We start from the raw sequence: 23,659 nt of genomic DNA, 5'->3' as shown, positions 1-23,659 counted from the left end.
TAGAAAAATTTAAACCTAAGTACCCATCAGCAGAGGATGCAAAGGCTAAATTAGGGTCATTGATGGATAGGGTGCAAAGAAGACTTCAGGTGACAGCGATGGAAGCTCTGTAGTCAAGGACACGACAAGCTTCATTTATTCATTTTTCCAACATTCAATACAAATGGAAGGTAAACTATGTTGCCAGGCACCATAGCACGCCCTGGACTGCAGCAATCCAGTGTCAGGGAAAGGAAGCAGGTACGGAAAACAGCATCGATGGTACAGCTCCACAAAGTACACACACACACTTGCGTGTGCAATCACACAGCGGTGGTACTCTCGGAATCAAAGCTTCAAACTTAAAGGGACAAAATGAAATCAATATTCCCAAATACTCAAGTTTCATTAATATTTAACATTGCTTACATCTTTTACCAAAAAATCTCCCTCTGCATTTTAATACAAGATCATTCACTTTTCTGGGTTGATTTGCAGTTGATGTTACTTTCTCTTAATCCTTTCTCCTAATTAAGATTCTTTAAATTTTGTGGTCGTCCTTCTCCATCTAAATCCTTTTCACGAGAATTTCAAAATCATTTCCTTACTTGCCGTGTACTTGCTTTCTTCCTTCAATGTTCCTGTTCATGGATATCTCATTATTTTTTTATATTTCAGTTAGAGCAAATGTCCATCGGCACCAAATGACAAACACTTTCATTGTGAAAGAAAACACCCTCGGGCTTCCCTGGTGGCGCAGTGGTTGGGAGTCTGCCTGCTAATGCAGGGGACGCGGGTTCGAGCCCTGGTCTGGGAAGATCCCACATGCCGCGGAGCAGCTGGGCCCGTGAGCCACAATTACTGAGCCTGCGCGTCTGGAGCCTGTGCTCCGCAACAAGAGAGGCCCGCGCACCGCGATGAGGAGTGACCCCCACTTGCCACAACTGGAGAAAGCCCTCGCACAGAAACGAAGACCCAACACAGCCATAAATAAAATAAATAAATAAATAAATAAAATTAAAAAAAAAAAAAAAAAAGAAAACACCCTCGATTTCTCTTTCTCCCCAGTAAAGGTCTATTTCCTAAGTTCATCTCCCTGCACTCGATGAAAACTGTCATGTAATCTTAAATATTACAAAATTTCACCAAAATACTGGCTGACAGATAGAAAAGCTATGATGTGAGACTTGTACGAAACAGAGGAGACCATACCTGGGCAGTGGCCGGGCTGAAGGCCACGGCCGTGACCGGGTCCATGTGTCCTGCCAGTCTGCAGCAGAAAGCGCTGGAGCTGGTTTTGTACACGTACGCCTAGAAGACAGAACGCACAGGTGTTCCGTATTGCAGACTCGGATGATCCACAAGGAATTGTGCAAAGCTGAAGTATGTTCGCCAGCTGATCAGGCATCAGAGAAGCAGCTGGTCAACAAAATGCCACCTAAGCCATGGAAGTGACTTCATGAAATGTGCTTTTCTCTTTTCCCTTTTAGAAAGTTTATCATCTTCACGAATTTACTTCATACTTTCTATTTTCTATGATAAGCTTCCACAATACCCTGTGAACAGTTTTAAATATATGCTCATTAGGTGGATGGACCTAGAGTCTGTCATACAGAGTGAAGTAAGTCAGAAAGAGAAAAACAAATACCGTATGCTAACACATATATATGGAATCTAAAAAACAAAAAATGGTTCTGAAGAACCTAGGGGCAGGACAGGAATAAAGATGCAGACGTAGAAAATGGACTTGAGGACACGGGGAGGGGGAAGCGTAAGCTGGGACGAAGTGAGAGAATGGCATGGACATATATACACTACCAAATGTAAAATAGCTAGCTAGTGGGAAGCAGCCGCATAGCACAGGGAGATCAGCTCAGTGCTTTGTGTCCACCTAGAGGGGTGGGATAGCGAGGGTGGGAGGAGATGCAAGAGGGAGGGGATATGGGGATATATGTATACCTATAGCTGATTCACTTTGTGATACAGCAGAAACTAACACATTGTAAAGCAATTATACTCCAATAAAGATGTTTAAAAAAATATATATATATATATGCTTATATTTGATGACTAATTTTAAGGAAAGGGGTACAGATTTTGTATTTCAACCTTACCTGGAAGTCCCAAATTGAGCGAAAATGGTTGTGGTTTTTTTTGTCCTTTTCCATAAATTTGAGAGAGGAATGTCTATACTTTGCTTCCTACTAATCAGCTTGGAATTTGAGCAATGCAAATATTTAGAATTTTCTCCATAGCTGTTGATGAAATGAAAAATAAAAACATACATCCCTCTCTAATTGTATTACTACATTAAAAGATATATATCTGGAGTCACCATTGAATGCTTCATTTTAGGAACAAATGCGGGTATCAGGACACCATCCTGACGCCACATACGAGGTGGGAGAACTGCTCCAATCATTAAGCAACGAAATGTTCCAACAAGTATTTCTCAGCTCTACTGGGAATTAAGACAAGTGCCACATTGCAGGAGAAAGATCTTGAAGTGGATTCCTTTTCCCAAAATAATCTACTTTAATGTACCAATGAGTCCTTCAAATTTAGACTTTCCAAGTGATTCTGTCATTGGCTAAACAGTGGTTTTGAAATAAAGTCTACAAATAGATGTTTTATATATTTTGAACTAAAGTAAAGGAATAAAACATCTGCCTTTTCCCCTCTGGCCCAAACATGTGTTTATTTGAAACATATACGTTTACTTAGCCCTAAAAGTTCTCACGCAGCTACTGGGGTGAGGTCTCAAGAGAACCTGAGAATGTGCATTTCTAATGGGTTCCCAGAGGAGCCCCCACTTTGAGAACCACCGGGCCAGAGTAACCGTAACACTTTCACAGTATATCACCATCTGCAAAACACTTCACAACAGTTACGTAAATCACAACTGGCCGAGGTACGTGCACTTGAAATTATTAATATCCCTCATTTTATTGAGGAAACCAGGGCCTGTAGGGAACAAGTTACTAGTACAGTCATCACGTGTCAGACTGATTCTCAACTGGTTTCTCTGACTCTGAACTTTCTGCTTCACGGGGCTGCCAGCGACAACGCCCTTCCTGAAGGACTCGGGCTTCTCTAGAGGCCCTCTGGTCCCACACATGCTTCGGAACCATCCTTGCCGTTTCTCACCGACTCAGTGAGGGATGCTCCCAGTAATTTTGGAGGGTTTCTCAGGATTCAGGACTCTCTTCTCGTCTGCTGTTTAGATTGAGTGGACAAGGGAAATTACAGTGACCACACCTCTTTTGCATACGCTATTTCCAAAGATAAGATATTTGGAACAACACCAAACACTCACTGAACCTAACTTTTATATCAATTTCCTCATGCAGTCCTCTCTACAGTCCTACAAAGAAAACACAATTATTGTCCCGCTTCTACAGACAAGGAAGCCGGGGCTGGAGGTGGGCACTCTTCCCAGACTCCGCAGCTATGGGAACTGGGACCAGGCTCGACTCCAGGGCTGCCAACTTCAGCGTTTGAACGCCTCACCAAGGCACTGTGCTCGCTTTCCGGAGCCTTTGCCTCGTGCTGTGTGCTCCATATTGTGCATCGGCTTTGTTTTATCATTTGTCACCCTAATTGTACTGTGTGTGCACATGTGTGTGCCAAACAGTTGATGCTCGATTGTTCAAATGGTACAGACGCTTTGGAAACCTGTTTTGCAGCTTCCGATAAAATTAAACCTACACCAGCCTTCTGACCCAGCAATGTCACGCCTCTGTATACACCCAAGAGAAATGAAAATGGATGTCCACCCAGAGACTTGTACAAAACTGCTCATAGCAACTTCATTCAAAAAAGTTAAACATACAACTACTTTATGACCTATCTATAAATTGTATGTCAATAAAATTATAAATTTTGGAGGAATATAGTGCAAATTACTACACACACACACACACACACACACACACACACACACACCCTCTAGATTCCAAGCTACAGAGGGCAGGGAAAAGCAGATTCACAATCACCACGTTCTGAAAACCACCAGATCCGAACTGAAGTGAGGCCCGGCTCTGAGCAGCAGTGTCGAAGGGGAACGGCTCACTGTTTCCAAGCTTCCGGTGACGAGCAGGTCTGTAGGCGACGCCCAGCAGCTGCTGCATATTCGGGAAGCAGGAAAGAGGCCAGTGTCAGAGACTGTGACGTGCGTTCAACCTGTGACGGGGGGAACAGCTCAAACCACAAAAGGGTTGAATTTACAACAGAAGGTGTGAGAAGAGGAAGAAGAGTCGAACAAGAAGTAGACAAGCGTCTAAAGAGAAGCCACCAGAGCAAAGGATTTCAAGACATAAGAAAAGGGCAGGGAAAGAGGCCCGGAGGTAACTGGGTTGGTGTTGTGACTTGTCAGGAAGCGTCTCAGTGGATACATGACGGACGCAATTACAAAAGTAAGTTAAGTGCAAGCTTCTAGCTTCGGTTAGTATTTTTGGACCCAGGGAACTTGCCTGTGGCTAATGGAAAATGGGATGAGAAGGAGCCAGAAAGTTCTCCGACACAGCAGCGTGCCGGGCAGGGCGAGAGTGGATGGGCCAGGCACCGTGAAGCCAGCCCGCGGGGACGCGGCTGCACCTGCTTCCTGCCCTGAAAGACCTCGAACAAGCAAGAGCGCAGACACACAGCCAACGGGGCTGACGGGCAAAGAGCAACTCTGAAAACCAGAAGGCGGGGTTTGCGGTTCATCAGCTTCCATCGTATAATTATCTCCCGCTGAAAAGTCCTTCCCGAGACTCCTCGTTTTCACCTGAATCTAAATGGGAACTAACACTAGCTTGTATTTGCATGGAACCTCAAAATGCACATAAGGTGACACCATGATATTTATTGTGAAGGAAGTCTAGGTAAGAGTTATTTAAAAAACAGGCCTTTGTGTTCTATATGAAAATGGTAGTAAATGAAACATATCTTTTCACCCAGAAGGTTCTTGAGTCAAATGAAAGCAGCAGTTTGCAGCTCCAAATATCAGAAATATTTTGTTGGATACGCACTTGTCATGAGCTGTACTTCCACAGAGTGGCAACTATCAGTCCAAAAGGACAAATGTGCTTTATAGAAATGGTGGAAAAGTAAGAAAGAATTCTGCAGATGATTCAATTTCATTACAATCCATGGGAAAAACAAAACGTTTTAAGTAGAGGTAATAATAGTTATTTGATTCATGAAGCAACTTCTTCCTCATCAAAGAGAAATAAGTTTTAGCTAAAACATACTAAGAAACAAAAGAAACCTGAAATAAAACCTGTATAGAGTAAATGTTACTCTGAAACTAAATCAAGCCCTGAGAAAAGGGGTGAGAAAAAAAGAAAGCAATATTTTTTGCAGGCAAAAAATGAGGGTGTGGCGCAAACCAAACAGGTGCTGGAAAAACGCTTTACTGCTCGAAAGTATTTCCACAAAAATTGTAAAGGACTGAATGTACTACTGAAAAAGATCGATGGCTTGCAAACAGGACTAGACCAGTTCATTATGACTATTTTGTAATTCTGCTGATGTCCATGAAGATGAAGTGTCTTTCATTTTTTCATCTCATAGGGCTCTAACATGTGTTCTTCATTTTTCCTTTCCCCGAATTATCCCCACAGAAAAAAAGAGAAAAAGAATTGCAAACAGAAGTTAATTCTGTATTTCTGAAACTTCATAATAGTGATATTGTCCACAGGGGAATCAACTATCATACTATGGTCACTTACTTTGCTTTTTAAAATATTTCCAGAAATGATATTTCTCAGAAGTGTGCACATTTCTTCAGATCACTGAATTTTTATTTTAAAAAATAATTTTTATTAAAAAATATTTTTATTTTTAAAAAAATATTTAAAAAATAATTTGTATTAAAAAAATAATAATCTTTTCTCAGAAGACCAAAATGTTCAAGGTTTAATACAGAGCCTTATTTAAAATCACACTGAGACAGAAACACTGCCTACTTCCAGTAGGAAGCAAAGACTCCATTAGAAAACATTAGTGACATTGTTCTGGGCTCTCCTGTCAGGTTTGAGGCGGACACACAATCTCCTTCCCTCCTCAAGCTCCATCAACTTCTGGCAACAGGAACTATGACAAATAAAGTGACAGGTTCTGCAGGTCTCCCCCACTTCCTCTTGCAGAGTGTGTGCACAGCAGATCACTGGAATGGCACTGACCACTGGTCTAACCGCTAGTATCACATACCTAGGGGAGTAGCAGCCTTAATGGTCTGGATACAAATCCTTATCAACTTTAGTTCTAATAACAGCCTGGTCTTTTTCAGCATCTTTGGACTTATGATCAAATATACAACTAATTATCTGTAAGTATCCATTAGTTCATTCATTCATTTTGATTTCTTTGAAAATACAATCCTATAGTGAAACACTGGGGCCAAAGGGTCTGGCCAAAGAGTAGCTTCTATCAACCCAGAGCTTTGCCGTTATCCTGATGAAGTCATCACGGTGTAATCACAGCTTTCTATACAGTCAGATTCAAGCCATATTTCTCAAATGCAACCGCGAACATGTATTACTTCCTTTTACCCTACAGTAGGCGCTACAGTGCACTGCTGCAGATGAGAACACTACGGGTCGGAGAATCAGCGGTTCCCAAACGTACAGAGCTGAACAGGACGCAGACGCAGGCTTCTCCTGACCCGAGCGGCTTCCCTTAGCGGCCGGCTACTGCCCTCCAGGAGGCCGGCAAAGGGGGCTCACGCAACAGTGAAGTCAAGACAGTCCATGTCCCATACTGCTTCAATGCCTGTGCTTGCCTTTTGATTTTGAAAAATTTCCAACATGTACAAAAGTGCAGAGAATTATACAAGTTCCATCTATACATAACCCAAACACAACATTATCAAGATTTTGCTCTACTTGCTTCAACTACCATCTCTTTTTTCTTTTTCTTTCTAGTTTTTGGGGGCAAAGAATTATGAAGTATTTTTTTTTATGAAGTATTTTGAAGCAAATTGCAAAGATGATGGCCTATGTATTTTGTAAGTATCTCTAAAAATATGGACATTTTACACATAACCATACTTCCATTTTTACATCTAACTAAAATAATAATTCCCTGATATTTACTACCCAGTAAATATCAATAATTTCCCAATGTTCTCAAATGTCTTTTCACAATTATTTTGGGCCAATCAGAATCCAAACAAGATCTGTACATTGTTTTTATGTCTCTTTTATTTTGGAGCAATCTTCCTCTCCCTGCCTCTTTTTTCATGCCATACACATGTTGAAGAAACTGGACCAGTGTCCTGAAGGATGTTCCATATTCAGGATCTGTCTGTTTGCTTCCTTGTGATGCCTTTCAACGTGTTCCATTATCCTGTGTATTTGCTGTAAAGTCACAAATTACCTACAAAGACTCAGTTAGCTCAGGCTCACTTTTTTTCACAGGACTACTTCCTGGGGAAGACTAATGTGGTGTGTACCTTTACATGGCATTAGTAACACACCTAAAGTCTAAACTGTTCCACACTTAGTGATGTTAACGTTGGCCAGAAGGTCCAGGTTGTGACAGCAAGATGCTCCCTGGGAGAGTTTCCCATCAATCTTGTTTTTAATTGTAGTAACAACATTTAACATAAGATCACCCTCTTAACAAAGGTTCACATACACAATACAGTGCTGTTGACCTCAGACACTGTGTTTACAGAGAGCCCCAGACTTACTCATCCTGCATAACTAAAACTCTGTGCCTTTTGGCCAGTATCTCCCATTTCCCCCACCCCTAGCTCCTGGAGACCACCGTTCAACTCTCTGCCTCTGTGAGTTTGACCATTTTAGACTCCTCATATAAGTGGAATCACGCAGTATTTGTCCTTCTACGACTGGCATATTTCACTTAGCATAACGTCTTCAAGGTCATCCATGATGTCCCATATTGCAGGATTTCCTTCCTTTTTATGTCTGAATAACATTCCATTATATGTATTTACCACATTTTCTTTATCTATTCATCCATCAATAAACATTTGGGTTGTTTCCTCAATGTGGCTATTGTGAATAATGCTGCAATGACACAGGAGTACAAATATCTCTTTGAGATCCTGACTGCAATTCTTCTGGATAAATACCCAGGAGTGGAATTGCTGAATCATATGGTATTCTACTTTTAATTTTTTGAGGAACCTCTACACTGTTTTTATAGTGGCTGCACCATTTTACATTCCCACCAGCAGTGTAAAAGGGTTCCAATTTCTCCACATCTTCGCCAACACATTATCTTCTGTTTTTCTGATAACAGCCATCCTAACAGGTGTGAAGTGATAGCTCACTGTGGTTTTGATTTGTATTTCCCTGATGATTAGTGATTTTGAGCATCTTTTCATGTACCTGATGGCCATGTGCATGTCTTCTTTGGACAAATGTCTATTCAAGCTGCCTGTGAGTCATTCATCTTTATGATCTTTATCTGATTGTTTCATCTACAAATGACATTTGCTAAAATCAATTACTTCATTTGAGATTGCAAGAGGGTGATTTTCTAATTCTGCCATTCATCCCACTTGTCTGGAATTTGTCTCTAAAACAGAACTTTTCCTCTTCAAATTGAGTATTTGGTTAACTTGAAACATAGTTCAAACAGGACAGGCAAAACAAATGCTTAATCCTTTCCCTTGAAAAGACATGCTTCTGAGTAAGGAATTGGTACCCTACTTACTTCCCAATGGGGACCAATGAGGTTCTGTTTTATATTTGTTTTTGTTTTGTTTTATTTATCTCCTTTGTAGAATGGCATTTTTAAAATCATGAGGTTTTAGACATAAAATGATTTAAAATCAATTGCAGTCATTATTCTTTTGATGCTCAACTGGGTCTTCTCTGGCCAATAGCCTTTGATGTTCCCTCCTGTGGCCTTATTATATGACCCTTTCCTTTTCAATTTCTTCCTTTCTTTCTGGCACAACATGCTCCTGGTTACTCTGCAACAGACCTGCAACCAGTTCTTCACCCAGAAAACTCTGGTTTCCATGATGGGGAACAGCATTGAGAGACTGCACTGAGGAGGGTCTTAGGAATGTCCATGCCTCTGAGCATTTTCAGTGGCCAGAGCTGGGAAACACTCACCTGTCTTTATATTCGTGCACCAGTTCCACAATGTTTTAATTAGAGAGTCTTTCTTTTTTTTATTATTTATTATTATTATTTTTTTTTTTTTTGGCTGCATCCGGTCTTAGTTGTGGCACGCAGGATCTTCGTTGAGGCATGCAGGATCCTTTTTTCCCATTGCAGCACGCAGGCTTCTCTCTAGTTGTGGCGGTGGGTTTTTTCTCTCTAGTTGTGGCACGCAGACTCCAGGGCATGTGAGCTCTGTAGTTTGCAGCACAGGGGCTCTCTCTTTGAGGCACGCAAGCTCAATAGTTGTGGCGCACGCTTAGTTGCCTCGCGGCATGTGGGATCTTAGCTCCCCAACCAGGGATTGAACCCACGTCCCCTGCATTGGAAGGCAGATTCTTTACCACTGGACCACAGGGGAAGTCCCTAGAGAGTCTTTGTAATATGTTTTAATACCTAGTAAAGCACAATCCCTTAACGTAATGCTCTTTTTTCCAGGGTGTCTTGACAATTGTCACTTGTTTCCAACAACTTTACAATGAAACTGCCTAGCTACAGGGAAACCTATTGATATTTTCACTGGGGCAGTGTTAAATTTACATATTACTTATACAGCACTGACTTCTTTATCAGGTTGAATCTTCCTGTCCAAGAACAAGATAAGACTTTATATTTCTGGGGGGAAAAATCAACTTTTCTTCATATAGGTTTTGCAGAATTCTTGCTACATTTATGCCTGAATATTTTGTCCTTTTTAAGGCTCTTCTAAATGGACTCTCCTCTTCATTATATCTTCTCACAGGTTATTGTTTTTATACATAAAGACCATTGAATTCCAAATATTAACTCAAATCCTACTATTAATACTTTCCTGAATTATTTTATTGTTCACAATGCCCATTAATTTTCTTGGGTTTTCCAGATATGCAATCTTAACATCTATGAATAAAGATACTTATAAACTATTCCTTTTCAATTATAATGTCTCCAATAAAGTTCTCTTGCCTAATTCCATAGGTAAATACCTCCAATACTCCAAAATAGTAGTGGAACTAAAGGGCCTTGTTTCTCTGTTCCCAGCCATAGAATGCCTCTAATGGTTTCTCATAAGATGCTGGCATCTGGAGTGAGATCATCATTTTATCATTTGAAAGAAGCATCATAGGTGTTTTATCAGAAATGAATGTGGAATTTTGTTGAAATGGCTTTTCTGCATATTTTAAGATGGTCATACCAGTTAAAATATGCACTTATTAATAGAGTTCTTGATATTGAACCATCCTTGAATTCCATGAACATTGAACTTTTTTTGTTTCTGCTTTACCTTCTTTGTTAAAAGTAAAGTATATGTGTTTTCTTTAATTCCCTTCAGCTCATTTGCAAATATATTGTTAGTTTTCATCTGCCTAGAAAACATATTTTTCTGGTGTGGTCTCATTGTCTGTGAGTGTGTTTTTTGGTTCATCCTTATCTTTTTGTATTATAAAAAGCACATATTCAGAGTTTGTTTGACATTGTGAAGGTTCTTCAATGCCATACAAAAGATACTTAGTCTATATTATACATGATATTGGATATTTTAAGCAGAAAAGCATCATTATCAGCAATAATTTGTTTTCCAGCCATTAAAAGAAGTTTGTTAAAGTCTCCCATTATGATTCAGGATGTTTCTTTTTCTCTTTGGAGTTTATACTACTTTTGCTTTATATATCTTGAAACTATGTTATTGGGTGCATAAAGATTTAGAATTACAACATTTTTATATAGACTGTCATCTTTATCACTGTTAAATGTCCCTCATTATCTGTAGTAATGCTTTAATCCTGAAAGTCTACATTTAAGTATTCTCACATCAGCTTCATTTCCCATATTTCTACTTTCAATGTTTTTGTGTTAATATTCTTAATTTCAGTTACTATATTTATCAGCTGCACTTGCATGTATGTTGCATAAAAGAAAATGGTGATCAAAAATTTCAAGAAAATTCAGTGTACACAGTTGACTGCATTTGGTCCTGTAAGAATAGATTCATACTTTAGTTATCTCATGAATTTCTTAGGTAATATACAAGTAGTGCTCAAGCCTTTGAAGCAAACGTTTTTCACACCATCAACTACCTCATTTAGAGATGAACTCAAGAATCTATCATAACAGATGACAAAGATGTCAAAGGAGCATGTTTAGTTAGTCATAAACTAGTAAATTTTTAGAATAACTTTTCCTATTTAAAAGTTCCATAAAACAGTCTTTAATATTCTTAAATTCCATTATCACCAGTTAAATGGAATAAGAGGAAAAGTTTAGAAAATAAAGTGGACTCTCAGTTAAATTGTAAAGTAATTTTTTTCCAAATAAATATTATGATTTCCTTGAATTTTTGGAAATTTCTTTATGTTTTTTTGTTTAGATAACCCTTATAGACCAGGAATGAGTTGAATTGTGTCCCCCAAGATGATATATCCAAATCTTAACCACCAATTCCTGTGAATTATTTGGAATACCTGACCTTATTTGGAAATAGGATCTCTACAGATGTAATTAAGTATTGTAAGATCAGCTTGGATTTAGGGTGTCCAGTGACTAGTCTCCTTATATGAGAAGGGAGAGGGGATTTCAGACACACAGAGGAGACCCACAGGGAAGATGGCTGTGTGGAGACAGAGGCAGACCCTGGAATAATAACCCCAAACCGAAGAACGCCACCACCAGCAGTGGAAGAGGCACAGGACAGATTCTCCCTCAGAGACTCCAGAAGGAACCGACCCTGCCAGCACCTGGATTTTGGACTTCTGGCCTCCAGAACTGTGAGAGAATAGATTTCTGCTGATTTAAGTTGCCAAGTTTGTACTAATTTGTTACAGCAGCCCCAGGAAACTAATACAAAACACACCACAGACAATTAGTGCAATGATTAATAAATGAATAAAGAAATTAATTAATTAATGATTGGTATTTAAAGTATCAGATTTCAATTAAAAAAAAAAAACCATGAAGGCCTGTCATACCTCGTGTGTGATTGTTATTAAAATACCACTGTTATGTGATAGTCTCAAAAAACTTGGCCATAGTCAAGCTTAAATTAGATTTCTGTCCTAACATGCAGCAGTATTAACCATCTCCACAAGAATGAGTGTAGACTCTTTGCTTAAAGACCAACACACGTTGGGGGCTTCCCTGGTGGCGCAGTGGTTGAGAATCTGCCTGCTAATGCAGGGGACACGGGTTCGAGCCCTGGTCTGGGAGGATCCCACATGCCGCGGGGCAGCTGGGCCCGTGAGCCACAACTACTGAACCTGCGCGTCTGGAGCCTGTGCTCTGCAACAAGAGAGGTCACGATAGTGAGAGGCCTGCGCACCGCAATGAAGAGTGGCCCCCACTTGCCGCAACTAGAGGAAGCCCTCGTACAGAAACGAAGGCCCAACACAGCTAAATAAATAAATAAATAAATAATAATTTAAAAAAAAAGACCAACACACGCACCACAGCAGCACCTACATGCTTATCCTCATCACAAGCCACATATCGGCCGCAAGCGCTAAAAGCAATTCCACACGGGTAGCAGCACTTTGGATGTCCTTCAGAACGGCTCTCACACCTATGACGAAAAAAAGAAACAACAGGAGAACAAATGATTTTTCAATTTTTAACATAAATTAGGAGAAAGATACCGACTTGTTGCTTTTCTTCACAAAAATGAGCAAACTAACAGTGAAAAAACATTTTTATAGGTGAGGATTATTAAATGGTGAGCAGGTTATTCTGGAGACCTTTAAAAATAATTAAAACACTTTTCAAAATCATAAATTCACAAAACAACCAACCTAACATTAAATAAAATTTCTATATATGAAGAGTATATAAATGTCACACAAGATAGAAACAGGGGGTTTATACTTGTTTAGTGATTGAAGAGAAAAGCAGAGACAGTCTGCTAATGCTGTCCTTGTGAATATATATACATGCACACAGATATATAAATAGATGTAAGTATTCTATTTTGTTAGATACATTATATAGTTAATGACTGTCTGCTGTAATACAACAATCAATCGGAACATTTTTAAAGAACAGAATTATGTATATATATATATATCACGGTGTGTGTATATATATATATTTGTGCACACATATATATACCTCTCACTGTTATATGTATGTATCACTGTGTGTATACGTGTGTGTATATATAAACACATGTCACTGTTACATGTATGCATCACTGTGTGTATACGTGTGTGTGTATATAAACACATGTCACTGTTACATGTATGCATCACTGTGTGTATACGTGTGTGTATAGATAAACACATGTCACTGTTACATATATGCATCACTGTGTGTACACGTGTGTGTATATATAAACACGTCACTGTTACATGTATGCATCACTGTATATATATATACATATTTGTGCACACTTATATATACCTCTCACTGTTACATGTATGCATCACTGTGTGTATACGTGTGTGTGTATAGATAAACACATGTCACTGTTACATGTATGCATCACTGTGTGTATACGTGTGTGTATATATAAACACATGTCACTGTTACATGTATGCATCACTGTGTGTACACGTGTGTGTATATATAAACACATGTCACTGTTACATGTATGCATCACTGTGTGTATACGTGTGTATAAACACATGTCACTGTTACATGTATGCATCACTGTGTGTACATGTGTGTATAGATAAACACATGTCACTGTTACATGTATGCATCACTGTGTGTATACGTGTGTGTGTATATAAACACATGTCACTGTTACATGTATGCATCACTGTGTGTATACGTGTGTGTGTATAGATAAACACATGTCACTGTTACATATATGCATCACTGTGTGTACACGTGTGTGTATATATAAACACGTCACTGTTACATGTATGCATCACTGTATATATATATACATATTTGTGCACACTTATATATACCTCTCACTGTTACATGTATGCATCACTGTGTGTATACGTGTGTGTGTATAGATAAACACATGTCAGTTACATGTATGCATCACTGTGTGTATACGTGTGTGTATATATAAACACATGTCACTGTTACATGTATGCATCACTGTGTGTACACGTGTGTGTATATATAAACACATGTCACTGTTACATGTATGCATCACTGTGTGTACACGTGTGTATAGATAAACACGTCACTGTTACATGTATGCATCACTGTGTGTATACGTGTGTGTGTATATATAAACACATGTCACTGTTACATGTATGCATCACTGTATGTGTGTATATATATATTTGTGCACACTTATATATACCTCTCAGTTACATGTATGCATCACTGTGTGTATACATGTGTATATACATACACATGTCACTGTTACATGTATGCATCACTGTGTGTATACATATGTGTGTACATACACATGCCACTGTTACATGTATGCATCACTGTGTGTGGAAAGACCAGCACCTGCTTTTTTATCATTCCAAATTATGTGACCTTTTCTGTGTATAAATCAGACTTTTCTTAGATTGGTCAATGTGAACAGATTCACCACAACCTTGTCTTATCCGGAAAAACGAGATCAAGCTGAGTTTATAATGAGCTTTAATAAAAATACATTTTATATGGTCTGTCTAGCCTTGGCCCCAACTGCAATCTGAAAAGCAGAAGGAGCCTTACCTCAGGGTTCTCAGGTCCCAGAGTTTTATCCCATCACCAATGGCTGTGGTTGCAAAAAGATTATAAACCTGGGATTGCTGGGTCATAAATGACGATCCCTGTAATTGTAAGGGGAAAAATCAAGATGTATTATTTTACAGGCTGAATTAATAAATGATACACTATATCTAACAACATTGAATCTAAAGTAAGAAATTAACAAAAAGCTTTTTCTTCTTATTTATAGAAATTTCAGAACTGGACTCCAAAAACTTCCTATGAATAATTGCTAATGGTACATTTTGACCTCAAGAACTACTGATGTACTTTTTCTCTATATGTAATGCCACTGAAAGATATAGAACTACAAATGGTAAAAGATCAAAAGACTAATATTAATGCAACAAAATTTATGTTTTTAAAGTATAGGTCATAAGCCATATTCAGTAAATTATCTGAAAGATGGCCTTGCTAAGGCATTTGAAGTTTGAGGTCAGTTATTAGTTTTCTGATTATCAAACCCCAAGACACCCTGAGCAGGTGCCTGTGATGGTGACTTGGGTAAAATCTAGCTTGTGTCACTGCAGACACTGATCCTTTTGAGGACCTGACCATCTGGTCACCAGAGCCCTCTGGCACTCTCGCCTTCCCCGTGCTGCCATCAGAAGAAATGCTGTCACGATTTTAAATGTCTCGTAGATTGAAACTGAACTGAACTCCATCTACAGATTCATTCGGTCCCAAACATTACTTAAATAGAGTGTGGTTCATAACAATTTCCATCTTCCTTCTATGTCAAGAATATCCAAATATTAAGACAAATTTAATGAAGTATATCCAGAAGCATTTATGCTTAAAGTGTACACATGCCTACAAGTGATTCTTCATTTGCAAACAGGAAATAAAGGCTTATATAAATTTGATAATAAGAATAACAAACAAATATACATTGAGTCTTAACTCTAAACACTTTACTTTTCATCCTCTTAACAAACTTGTGGAGTATAAACTATTTTACACTCATTTTCAGAGGAAAAACATGACACACAGAGGGGTCCATTCACTGCCACACAGCTACTAAGATCAACACAGCTTAGTGTTCCACAAACTGAGGCTAGGTTAAGATAGCTCATCACATAAAAACAACAGACACTGGACAAACATTTAGAAATTATCTACTAAATGCTGGGCACTCTGCAAGGCCCTGAGTATAAAAGAACAAAGCACAGATCTAGTTTAATAGACAGATGAGTGTATAGTTACAAGAGCTTACAATATTACCAGTTTCTTGAAACTGAACAGTAACAAATGGAAAAAAATAATAATATATAAACCAGAAACAATATACAGTGGTCAAACCTTTCAAGGGAAAAAAAGAAAAGGATTAAAAAATTTTTCTGATCAATCCAGTAGAGGCTGAAGCGGAAAAAAATGAAGCCAAGAAAATTCATGATTAATAGAAAGTGCGTAAGTTTTTTAAAAAAGATTGAAGAGAAAAACAAAATAAGATCAAATGATGAGTCATCATAATAATTTCAAACAGACTAAACTCCACAAAGATTCTTAAGATGGATTTCAATAAAAACACTTAAAATACGTTAACTTTAAAGGTTGAAAGTGAAGGGTGGGGGGGAACAACAGCATATGCTAAGTAAAAGGAAGCAAGATTGATTGTATAAGTACCAGAAAAAATAGATAGAAGGCAAAGTACACCTAATTAGAAATAGTTTCTGAAAGTGATAAAAAGAACAACTGCACATAAAAATATATGACATCTGAACTTAAATAGACCTAATAACATGGCCTGTAAATATGTAAAGCAAAAATTAATAGAATACAAGAAGAAACTGATATAATTTCAATCACAGAGGGAGATGCTAATACATTTCTCTCACTAATTAAAAAAACAAGCACACAAAAATTAGAAAAACTTGAATAATTTAATACAATTAATAAGGTTGGGCCAATGGACATCTATGCAGACACACACCCAGTAGTTAGCAAGAACACATGCTTTCCGTACACACATGTAATATCTATAAAAATGAACCAGAGAGCTAAGTTTCTCAATAAATACAAAAATCTCAACCGATACCAAGAAAATTAGTGTTATGTAGAGCATGTGCCCTGAACACAATGCCATAAAATTAGGCATCAGTAACAAAAAAAAATTACCAAAAAATTAGTTTATATATGTGGAAATCTAGAAGCTCAAACCTAAATAAAGAAAGCCTGGGTTGAAAAAAATCAGAAAATATTTACTGCTAAATAATAAAATGCCATGTGCTAAAACTGGCAAATTACAACTAAAGCAGCATTCACAGGGAAATTTATAGGCTTAAATGCACATGTAAGAAATGCACAAAAGTGGGTAGAATTCATACACATAATGTGGAGCGAAGATGAGGTAGCACAGGACACACAGAGGTCAGTGCCATTATGGAAAAGAGTGCACACACTTAAAGAGGGCAGTGTATATTTTTGAAATGACACTTAGGAAAGATTCACACCAAATTCAGCAGAGGTCAGAACAAGAGAGAGGGTAGTTCTACCTGCATCAATAATCATTTCTTTAAAAAAAAAAAAGAAAAGCAAGACCTAAAGGTAATGAAGTAATCTATTTTAAAGCAATTATATCAATTTAAGTGACTACTACTTTTGAAAATCTAAAGTTTTTGTGTGACAAAATAGTTTCATTAAAAAACTATTTAACCATAATTCAAAAAGAGTCATGTACCACAGTGTTCAATGCAGCTCTATTTACAATAGCCAGGACATGGAAGCAACCTAAGTGTCCATCGACAGATGAATGGATAAAGAAGATGTGGCATGTATATGCAATAGAATATTACTCAACCATAAAAAGAAACGAAATTGAGTTACTGTAGTGAGGTGGATGGACCTAGAGTCTGTCCTACAGAGTGAAGTAAGTCAGAAAGAGAAAAACAAATACTGTATGCTAACACATATATATGGAATCTAAAAAAGAAAAAAAAATGGTTCTGAAGAACCTAGGGGCAGGACAGGAATAAAGACACAGACAGAGAGAATGGACTTGAGGACACGGGGAGGGGGGAGGGTAAGCTGGGACGAAGTGAGAGAGTGGCATGGACATATATACACTACCAAATGTAAACAGATAGCTCGTAGGAAGCAGCCGCATGGCACAGGGAGATCAGCTCGGTGCTTTGTGACCACCTAGAGGTGTGGGATAGGGAGGGTGGGAGGGAGACACAAGAGGGAAGAGATATAGGGATATACGTGTATGTATAGCTGATTCACTTTGTTATAAAGCAGAAACTAACACACCATTGTAAAGCAATTATACTCCAATAAAGATGTTGGGAAAAAAAACACTATTCAAACCTTTACATTTTTTAGCTTTTCAATTCAAATTAGCTGTCTTGTATTACATATTTACATCATAAAAAATGCAAATGCAAAATCTCATTCAGACACAGAACAAAAGAGTAATAGCCATTCAGATTTTTTAAATATATAAGGAAAAAACATCTGCTACAATTCTTAAAGATATCAATAAATCATAAAAAAGATTTACGTACTTTCATTCTAAAAATAAGCCATTTAATGATATAAAACATAATTCAAAAATAGGAAGATACGGCCCTCACTTTTTTGTGAACTGGATGATAAAATGAGTTAAATTCTGCTTGCCCGACACAAGGAGACAGCTACAGGGGTAATTCTCAGAAGAGGTCATTACGGTGCAGCAGGATGCTTGCAAAGGAGCATCACTGACGCGTGATAAACGTGGCTACGCTTGTCAATAAGCTTAAAAGAAATTAGAAACGACCTATTTTCTATTTTACTGGAAACAGGACATTTGGGCCAATTGTGATTTGTGCTTCCCCTGAATTTGGACTTGCAGGATGACAGGTCTTACGGGGCTGTGGTTAGTTGGAACCCTTTGATATACACTGCGTAACTGAATAGAAATTTAAGAGAAGTTTAAGAAAACAAGCTATTAAAACATGGTGTAAACCTCCGTAACCTTAAACTCCTGTCCTTTCATTCCATCGTATACCATTCAGACGTTTATTTTCAGGAAGTAAAACCAGTTATTTTCCCGTCAAAACCCCTCAGAACTGTTTTTCCCAACCTAACACCTCTCATCCAAGAGCACGCCCCGGCGAGTCCTGGAACACCACACTCGGCACTGAGAGGCCCAGGGGTCTGCGGTGACTCGGGCCCTGTCCTGTCCCTGCGCGAGCAGCTGCCCAGCACAGAGGACATCCTCAGCCATTTCCTAAAGCAAATGCACTAAAACTCCTAACGAAAAGACACGCGGTTTTCAGAGAGAGGAATTCTCCCCGCGCTGGCATCCCAGACGGTCACTCACGGCCCAGGAGGGAGCATCTGGCAGGAAACTTCCCAGGACCCCTGTAGGGTCACCGCCCCGTAGGGCACTGGCTCAGAGAGGTGCCCACTGTGAGGGGCCTCACAGCACCGTGTGCAGACGGGTCTCGTCACGGCCCACCTCCCGCCTGGACTGCCCCCATGCCTTCCCCGCATCGCCCCGTGGCTCTCTGGTCCAGACACGGCCACAGAGCCAGGGACCGGGAGGACAGGGGCCACGGCAGACGCTGGGCAGAGCACGTGGAATCTGGAGGATGGTCTCCCGGAGCGGCTTTGTTCTCTCCCGAGGGAACGAGGGACCCTCAGACTGCAACGGCAGGACCCACCCAGCACGGGGGACCTGGGAACACCCGCGACAGAGGGGAACCTCGGAGGCTGGTGCTGGGTCCCTGAGCAGGAGCCTGGCTGGGGCTGCCGCCAGGGTCACCGAGTGCCTGCTCTCGGGAGCGTGAGGAAGGAGCCCAGTACGAAGCCCCTTCACCCTCCTGCAGCCCGGCCCCGACCCCGGCCCCGTCTCCCCACAGGCAGAGCCGCACCCAGAGGCTGAGCGGGGCCCCTGGCGGCACGACTGAACCATTTCCAACGTCCGCGTAGACAAGGGGATACGCAGCACCCACACGCGTGCACTCAGGCACTGTGACGTCACCGGCCTCCCCCTCAACCCCTCCTGATGGCCCCCCACCCAGAACAAAACCCTATGCGACCAAGGCCCCTGAGCCCAAGGGACTGACCCCTGCCCGGGTCAGGGCCCCCAGTCCAAGCCCGCTGCTCTGTGACCCCGCTTCCCAAGAGCTGCTCCCCCATCAGCCTGACTCCCTTCCCCACGTCACGCACCTGCGGCTCAGGTTACCTGTCAGGCAGGGTCCCCCAAGGGGCTCAGGCTCAGGGTGTCTGACCTGCGTTGAACCCACTTGCTTCTTTCTTTGTAAGACTACAAAATTCTCAAGTGTCGGGACCTTGCTGTGTCATTCACTCATGTGTCCCTGTACTTGGAACAGTGCCAAGTACCAGTGGTTGCCAATAGGTACAATACAACTAAAGGGATTCATTCATAGGTAGGTTACTATACATGCGCACACGTGTGCACACACGTGCAGGCATATGCGTATGTATACACACACATGTACATATACACAAAGGTGCACGTGCATATGTACACATAAAGCCTACACATGTGTGTGCGCATGCATATGTACATGTGTGTACATGCATGTTACATGGATATACACATATGCACCCACACACTGGCCTTAAGGCCGGAGGAGTTGAAATAAACACTGACAGAGTAAACCACCCTGGGTTATTTCGACTGAATTTTTTACAGAGAGAAGAGAGAAGCACTTGGAAAACCAGATCTTGACAAAACTTAATCTCCTCAAAGTTTCATGTAAAATCCACTATTACTCATTATTTTTGTCAGAGCTATAAAAACAGGGAGCCCTTCAAAGAAATAAGTCACTTCTTAAGGTGCATCTCCTGGAAAGGGCGCTGCAGGGTAAGTCGTGCGGGGCGAGGCTCCCGGCGCCCGGCCCCGGTCCCCGCGGGTCCGCCGGCTGTTCCTGTCCTTCTCCCGAGGCGGCCCGGCGGGCTCTGCTCGGAATCGAGCCGCACCCGGGCCCCCACTGGAGAAGCGGCGCACGGCCTGACCCGGGCGCCACGAGACCTCTGCTCCGCCAGGGCCGGGAAGGGCGCCGCCGGCACGTGCGGGACAGGCCCGCTGCGCGAGGGGAAGCCGCGCCCGCCGCCCGGGACGGGAGGTGCGCGTCGTAGCGACCCCTCGGGTGGCAGCGACACCAGATCCATGCCGAGCCGGCCCCGGCCGCGTGGGGCGAGACACAGGAGCTCTGCTTCCCGCGTAGGACACCCAGCGCCTTCATCGAAGACAGCAGCTCACCGATCACCGAGACCACACCCACGGCCCGCGGGGTCCCTCCTGCCCGGGGCGAGGCCCCCGACGGCTCAGCTCGGAGCTGAGGAGGCGGCGGCGGCCCAGCCTGGTTAAATACTGCGCCACGGAGAAAGGAGTTTAACGTGAACCAACAGTGTTTGGGGAAAAAGGCAATTTAGAAGAGCAGAACATGTATTTAAAATGCCAAAATGCCAAAACATAAAACGTTCACAGGGTGTTAAAGGGCCTATGATTGACCCCTGCTGAGGTTCCAGCAGAAAGAGACTCACAGGCCGTCAGGGCCGCAGAGAACCTGAAGCAGGACAGACCCTCCCAGTGCCCCGTGGGCAAAAAGAAGGCGCCTCCGCACCATGCAAATGGGCCCCTTAAACTGCCCGCGGCAGCCCTCTGGGCTCTGACTACGCAAGGCATTTTTGAGCGCCAACTGTATGCCAGCCAGGTACGGCTCTGTCCTCAAGGAGGTCGGAGTCTCAGGCTCTCACGGGGAGGGGGAATCACACACCGCCCCCCGCCCCCCCCACCCCCCGGCACGGAGAGCTTTAAGGAGGCACGGCCGCTGGGCAAAGGCAGGCCCCGATTCCAAGCAGACAGGCCGGGGCGGCCTCGTGGGACGGCGACGGGGCCAGGCTTGACGCAGACGCAGGAGTTTGCCGCTGGTCCAGGCCGCGGAGGCAGGTGGTGGGAGGTGCAGCGTGGCCATCCGCCAGGACCTCCCGGGGGAGCGCTGGAGACGTGGAGGATGTGAGCTCATCTGTGTTCTAGAAACAGCTCCCCGAGGCTGGACGGACGGGAAGAAGCCGGCGTGGGGACCCTCACCCAGCGGCCTTCCTCCAGGCTTAAGAGCATGAGATCTGCGGCCAGCCGGCGCCTGAGGTCACACTCATGGCCCACAGGTCTCGGGACTTGCCAGTGCCAGGGTCTCAGCCGCCTCGTCTGTGAACTAGGATTCCCGTGAGGACACCACGCCAGAGCGTGTGGTGCATGGGGACCCTCGGTGAGCACTATTTATCACCATCTGCACCCAAGAGAGGACAGGGAAGCATCTGGGGCTTGCCCTTCGTCTGTCCTGGTCAGGGCCCCTGGGGCATCTAAAACTCTCCAGGGCTTGGTGCATCTCACAGCAGCGCCCACAGTGCAAGAGAACGGCCTGGGCCCAGCAGTTCGGGCCCCCTTGGATGCCCGGCCCGAGACCAGAGGGTCCACACCCACACCTGAGGAGACCAGGCAGGGATGAGACAAGAGCAGTGGCAAAAGTCTGTCTGCAAAGTTGATTCCAACTCGGAAGCAAATGGGACCTGGAGGAATTCAAAGCCAGACGTTGAAATGGTGATGTGTGTTTTAGCAGCAGGGTGGCTGAGGAAGAGCCCGGTGCAGACGGGCTGCTTGGAGTGGCAGGAGATGGCAGCTGGGACAGGAAGGCTGACAGAGGGCGGGACCGCACACCCCTGGACCTCCCTTCTGAGGGTGTGCACTCACGGCGGTAACACACGTCGACCCTCTTCCGGGATTTTAAATACGAGTCAGTCTGGGAACAGACAGAGGCCGGGGGAGACCCGGGGACCAGGCCAGACCCTCCAATACCTGGGAAGTTGAACGAGTTAAGTCAACCTGCTTCTCTATTTTACGTACCTTCAAAGTCCCCATAAAATCAAGTTCTGTCTAACAAGAGGAAGGACATGGGATTCCAGCCAGACGCAGCCTTCTCTCATCTTCCAGACAGAATAAATATCCCAGTCCTCATTGCTCCGCGGCGCCCTTTCCTCTCATTTTACGATGCTTAAAGAGTCAGCTTCGTATAAATGCTATTCACGCCCACGTCTACCACCTTCTAGGCGGCAATTTCTTTGAAAGCAGAAATCATTTCTAATTCAGTTTCTGACCTTCCTGCAGTAGCAGGAAGCAAAATTCTGTGCATTTCTCCTTAAACTCATGGGAACAAACAAATTGTGTGAAATTAGTTGCGTATGAAGATTAAACGTTTTCTAAGGCAATGGCCACCAGCCTTCCTAAATTTGTATTTTAAAAATGGCTTCCATTTAATGACTTTAGCATATGCTAAGAAATTCACATGCATTATCTTACTTAATCTTTATAACAGAGAAAAGTATTCTATGCAAAAGGTTAAAATATCTTCTTTTATGAAATGGAAACAGAGAGGAAGATGTCAGACAAAACAGCATCACATTACTTTTCAAAATGAAATAGCTTCTCTGAAAATATGAGAAAAACTGGTTAGCTAAGTTTAAAAGAATTGTCTTTACCATTATTTTAAAGCCAGGGCTTTATTTTTATGTTATAAGTAAAAGAGCATCTAAAACTCCAAAATTATATTTTGCATTTTTAACTTAAACAGCTGAAACAAATTTGGGAACCAAATTGAAAAAAAATCTCACACTAAGCTCTAATATGCCAAGTTTCAATCAAGTCTTTATGACTCTGTGATAAACTCCAGAAAGAAATAAAGATTAGAACATGCAAAAAAAAAAAATTTATAATGAAAATGCTGACAAGCCACTTTCCACACGCAAAAATGACGACAGTGATGATGACGAGAGCCCTGAAACGACCTCCTTCAACAAGAGTCACGAACAATAAATTCACAAGTTAAATGAGCAAAGAAATCTTTTTCGAATACTGTAAGTCATAATACTTTAGAGACAGCAAGTGTCCGAGAGCATGGAAAGAAGTA

The 23,659-nt window shown here is 41.8% G+C and overlaps 1 protein-coding gene across 15 annotated transcripts in view; it reads right to left on the bottom strand.

Moving 5' to 3' along the window:
* The window catches only part of WDR27 (WD repeat domain 27), a 158,757-nt gene that overhangs the window by 84,165 nt on the left and 50,933 nt on the right, over positions 1 to 23,659 (bottom strand). For 7 of the 15 annotated variants that reach the window (XR_009506100.1, XM_059940807.1, XM_059940805.1 and 4 more), the window contains exons 7-9: positions 14,706 to 14,803; positions 12,525 to 12,639; positions 1,192 to 1,290 (exon numbers count right to left, since the gene is read on the bottom strand). Coding sequence is in view for 14 of the 15 variants with exons in the window: in XM_059940807.1 (XP_059796790.1) it covers positions 1,192 to 1,290; positions 12,525 to 12,639; positions 14,706 to 14,803 (312 nt within the window). In the remaining variant the exon portion in view is untranslated. Of the gene's footprint in view, positions 1 to 184; positions 341 to 1,191; positions 1,291 to 11,974; positions 12,360 to 12,524; positions 12,640 to 14,705; positions 14,804 to 23,659 lie in introns of those variants that run through there. The other 8 variants (XM_059940802.1, XM_059940803.1, XM_059940804.1 and 5 more) reach the window with 7 other exon arrangements.

The sequence above is a fragment of the Balaenoptera ricei genome, chromosome 12 (genome assembly GCF_028023285.1).
Source record: "Balaenoptera ricei isolate mBalRic1 chromosome 12, mBalRic1.hap2, whole genome shotgun sequence".
NCBI lineage: Eukaryota > Metazoa > Chordata > Mammalia > Artiodactyla > Balaenopteridae > Balaenoptera > Balaenoptera ricei.
This window is presented reverse-complemented; position numbering and strand designations above follow the sequence as displayed.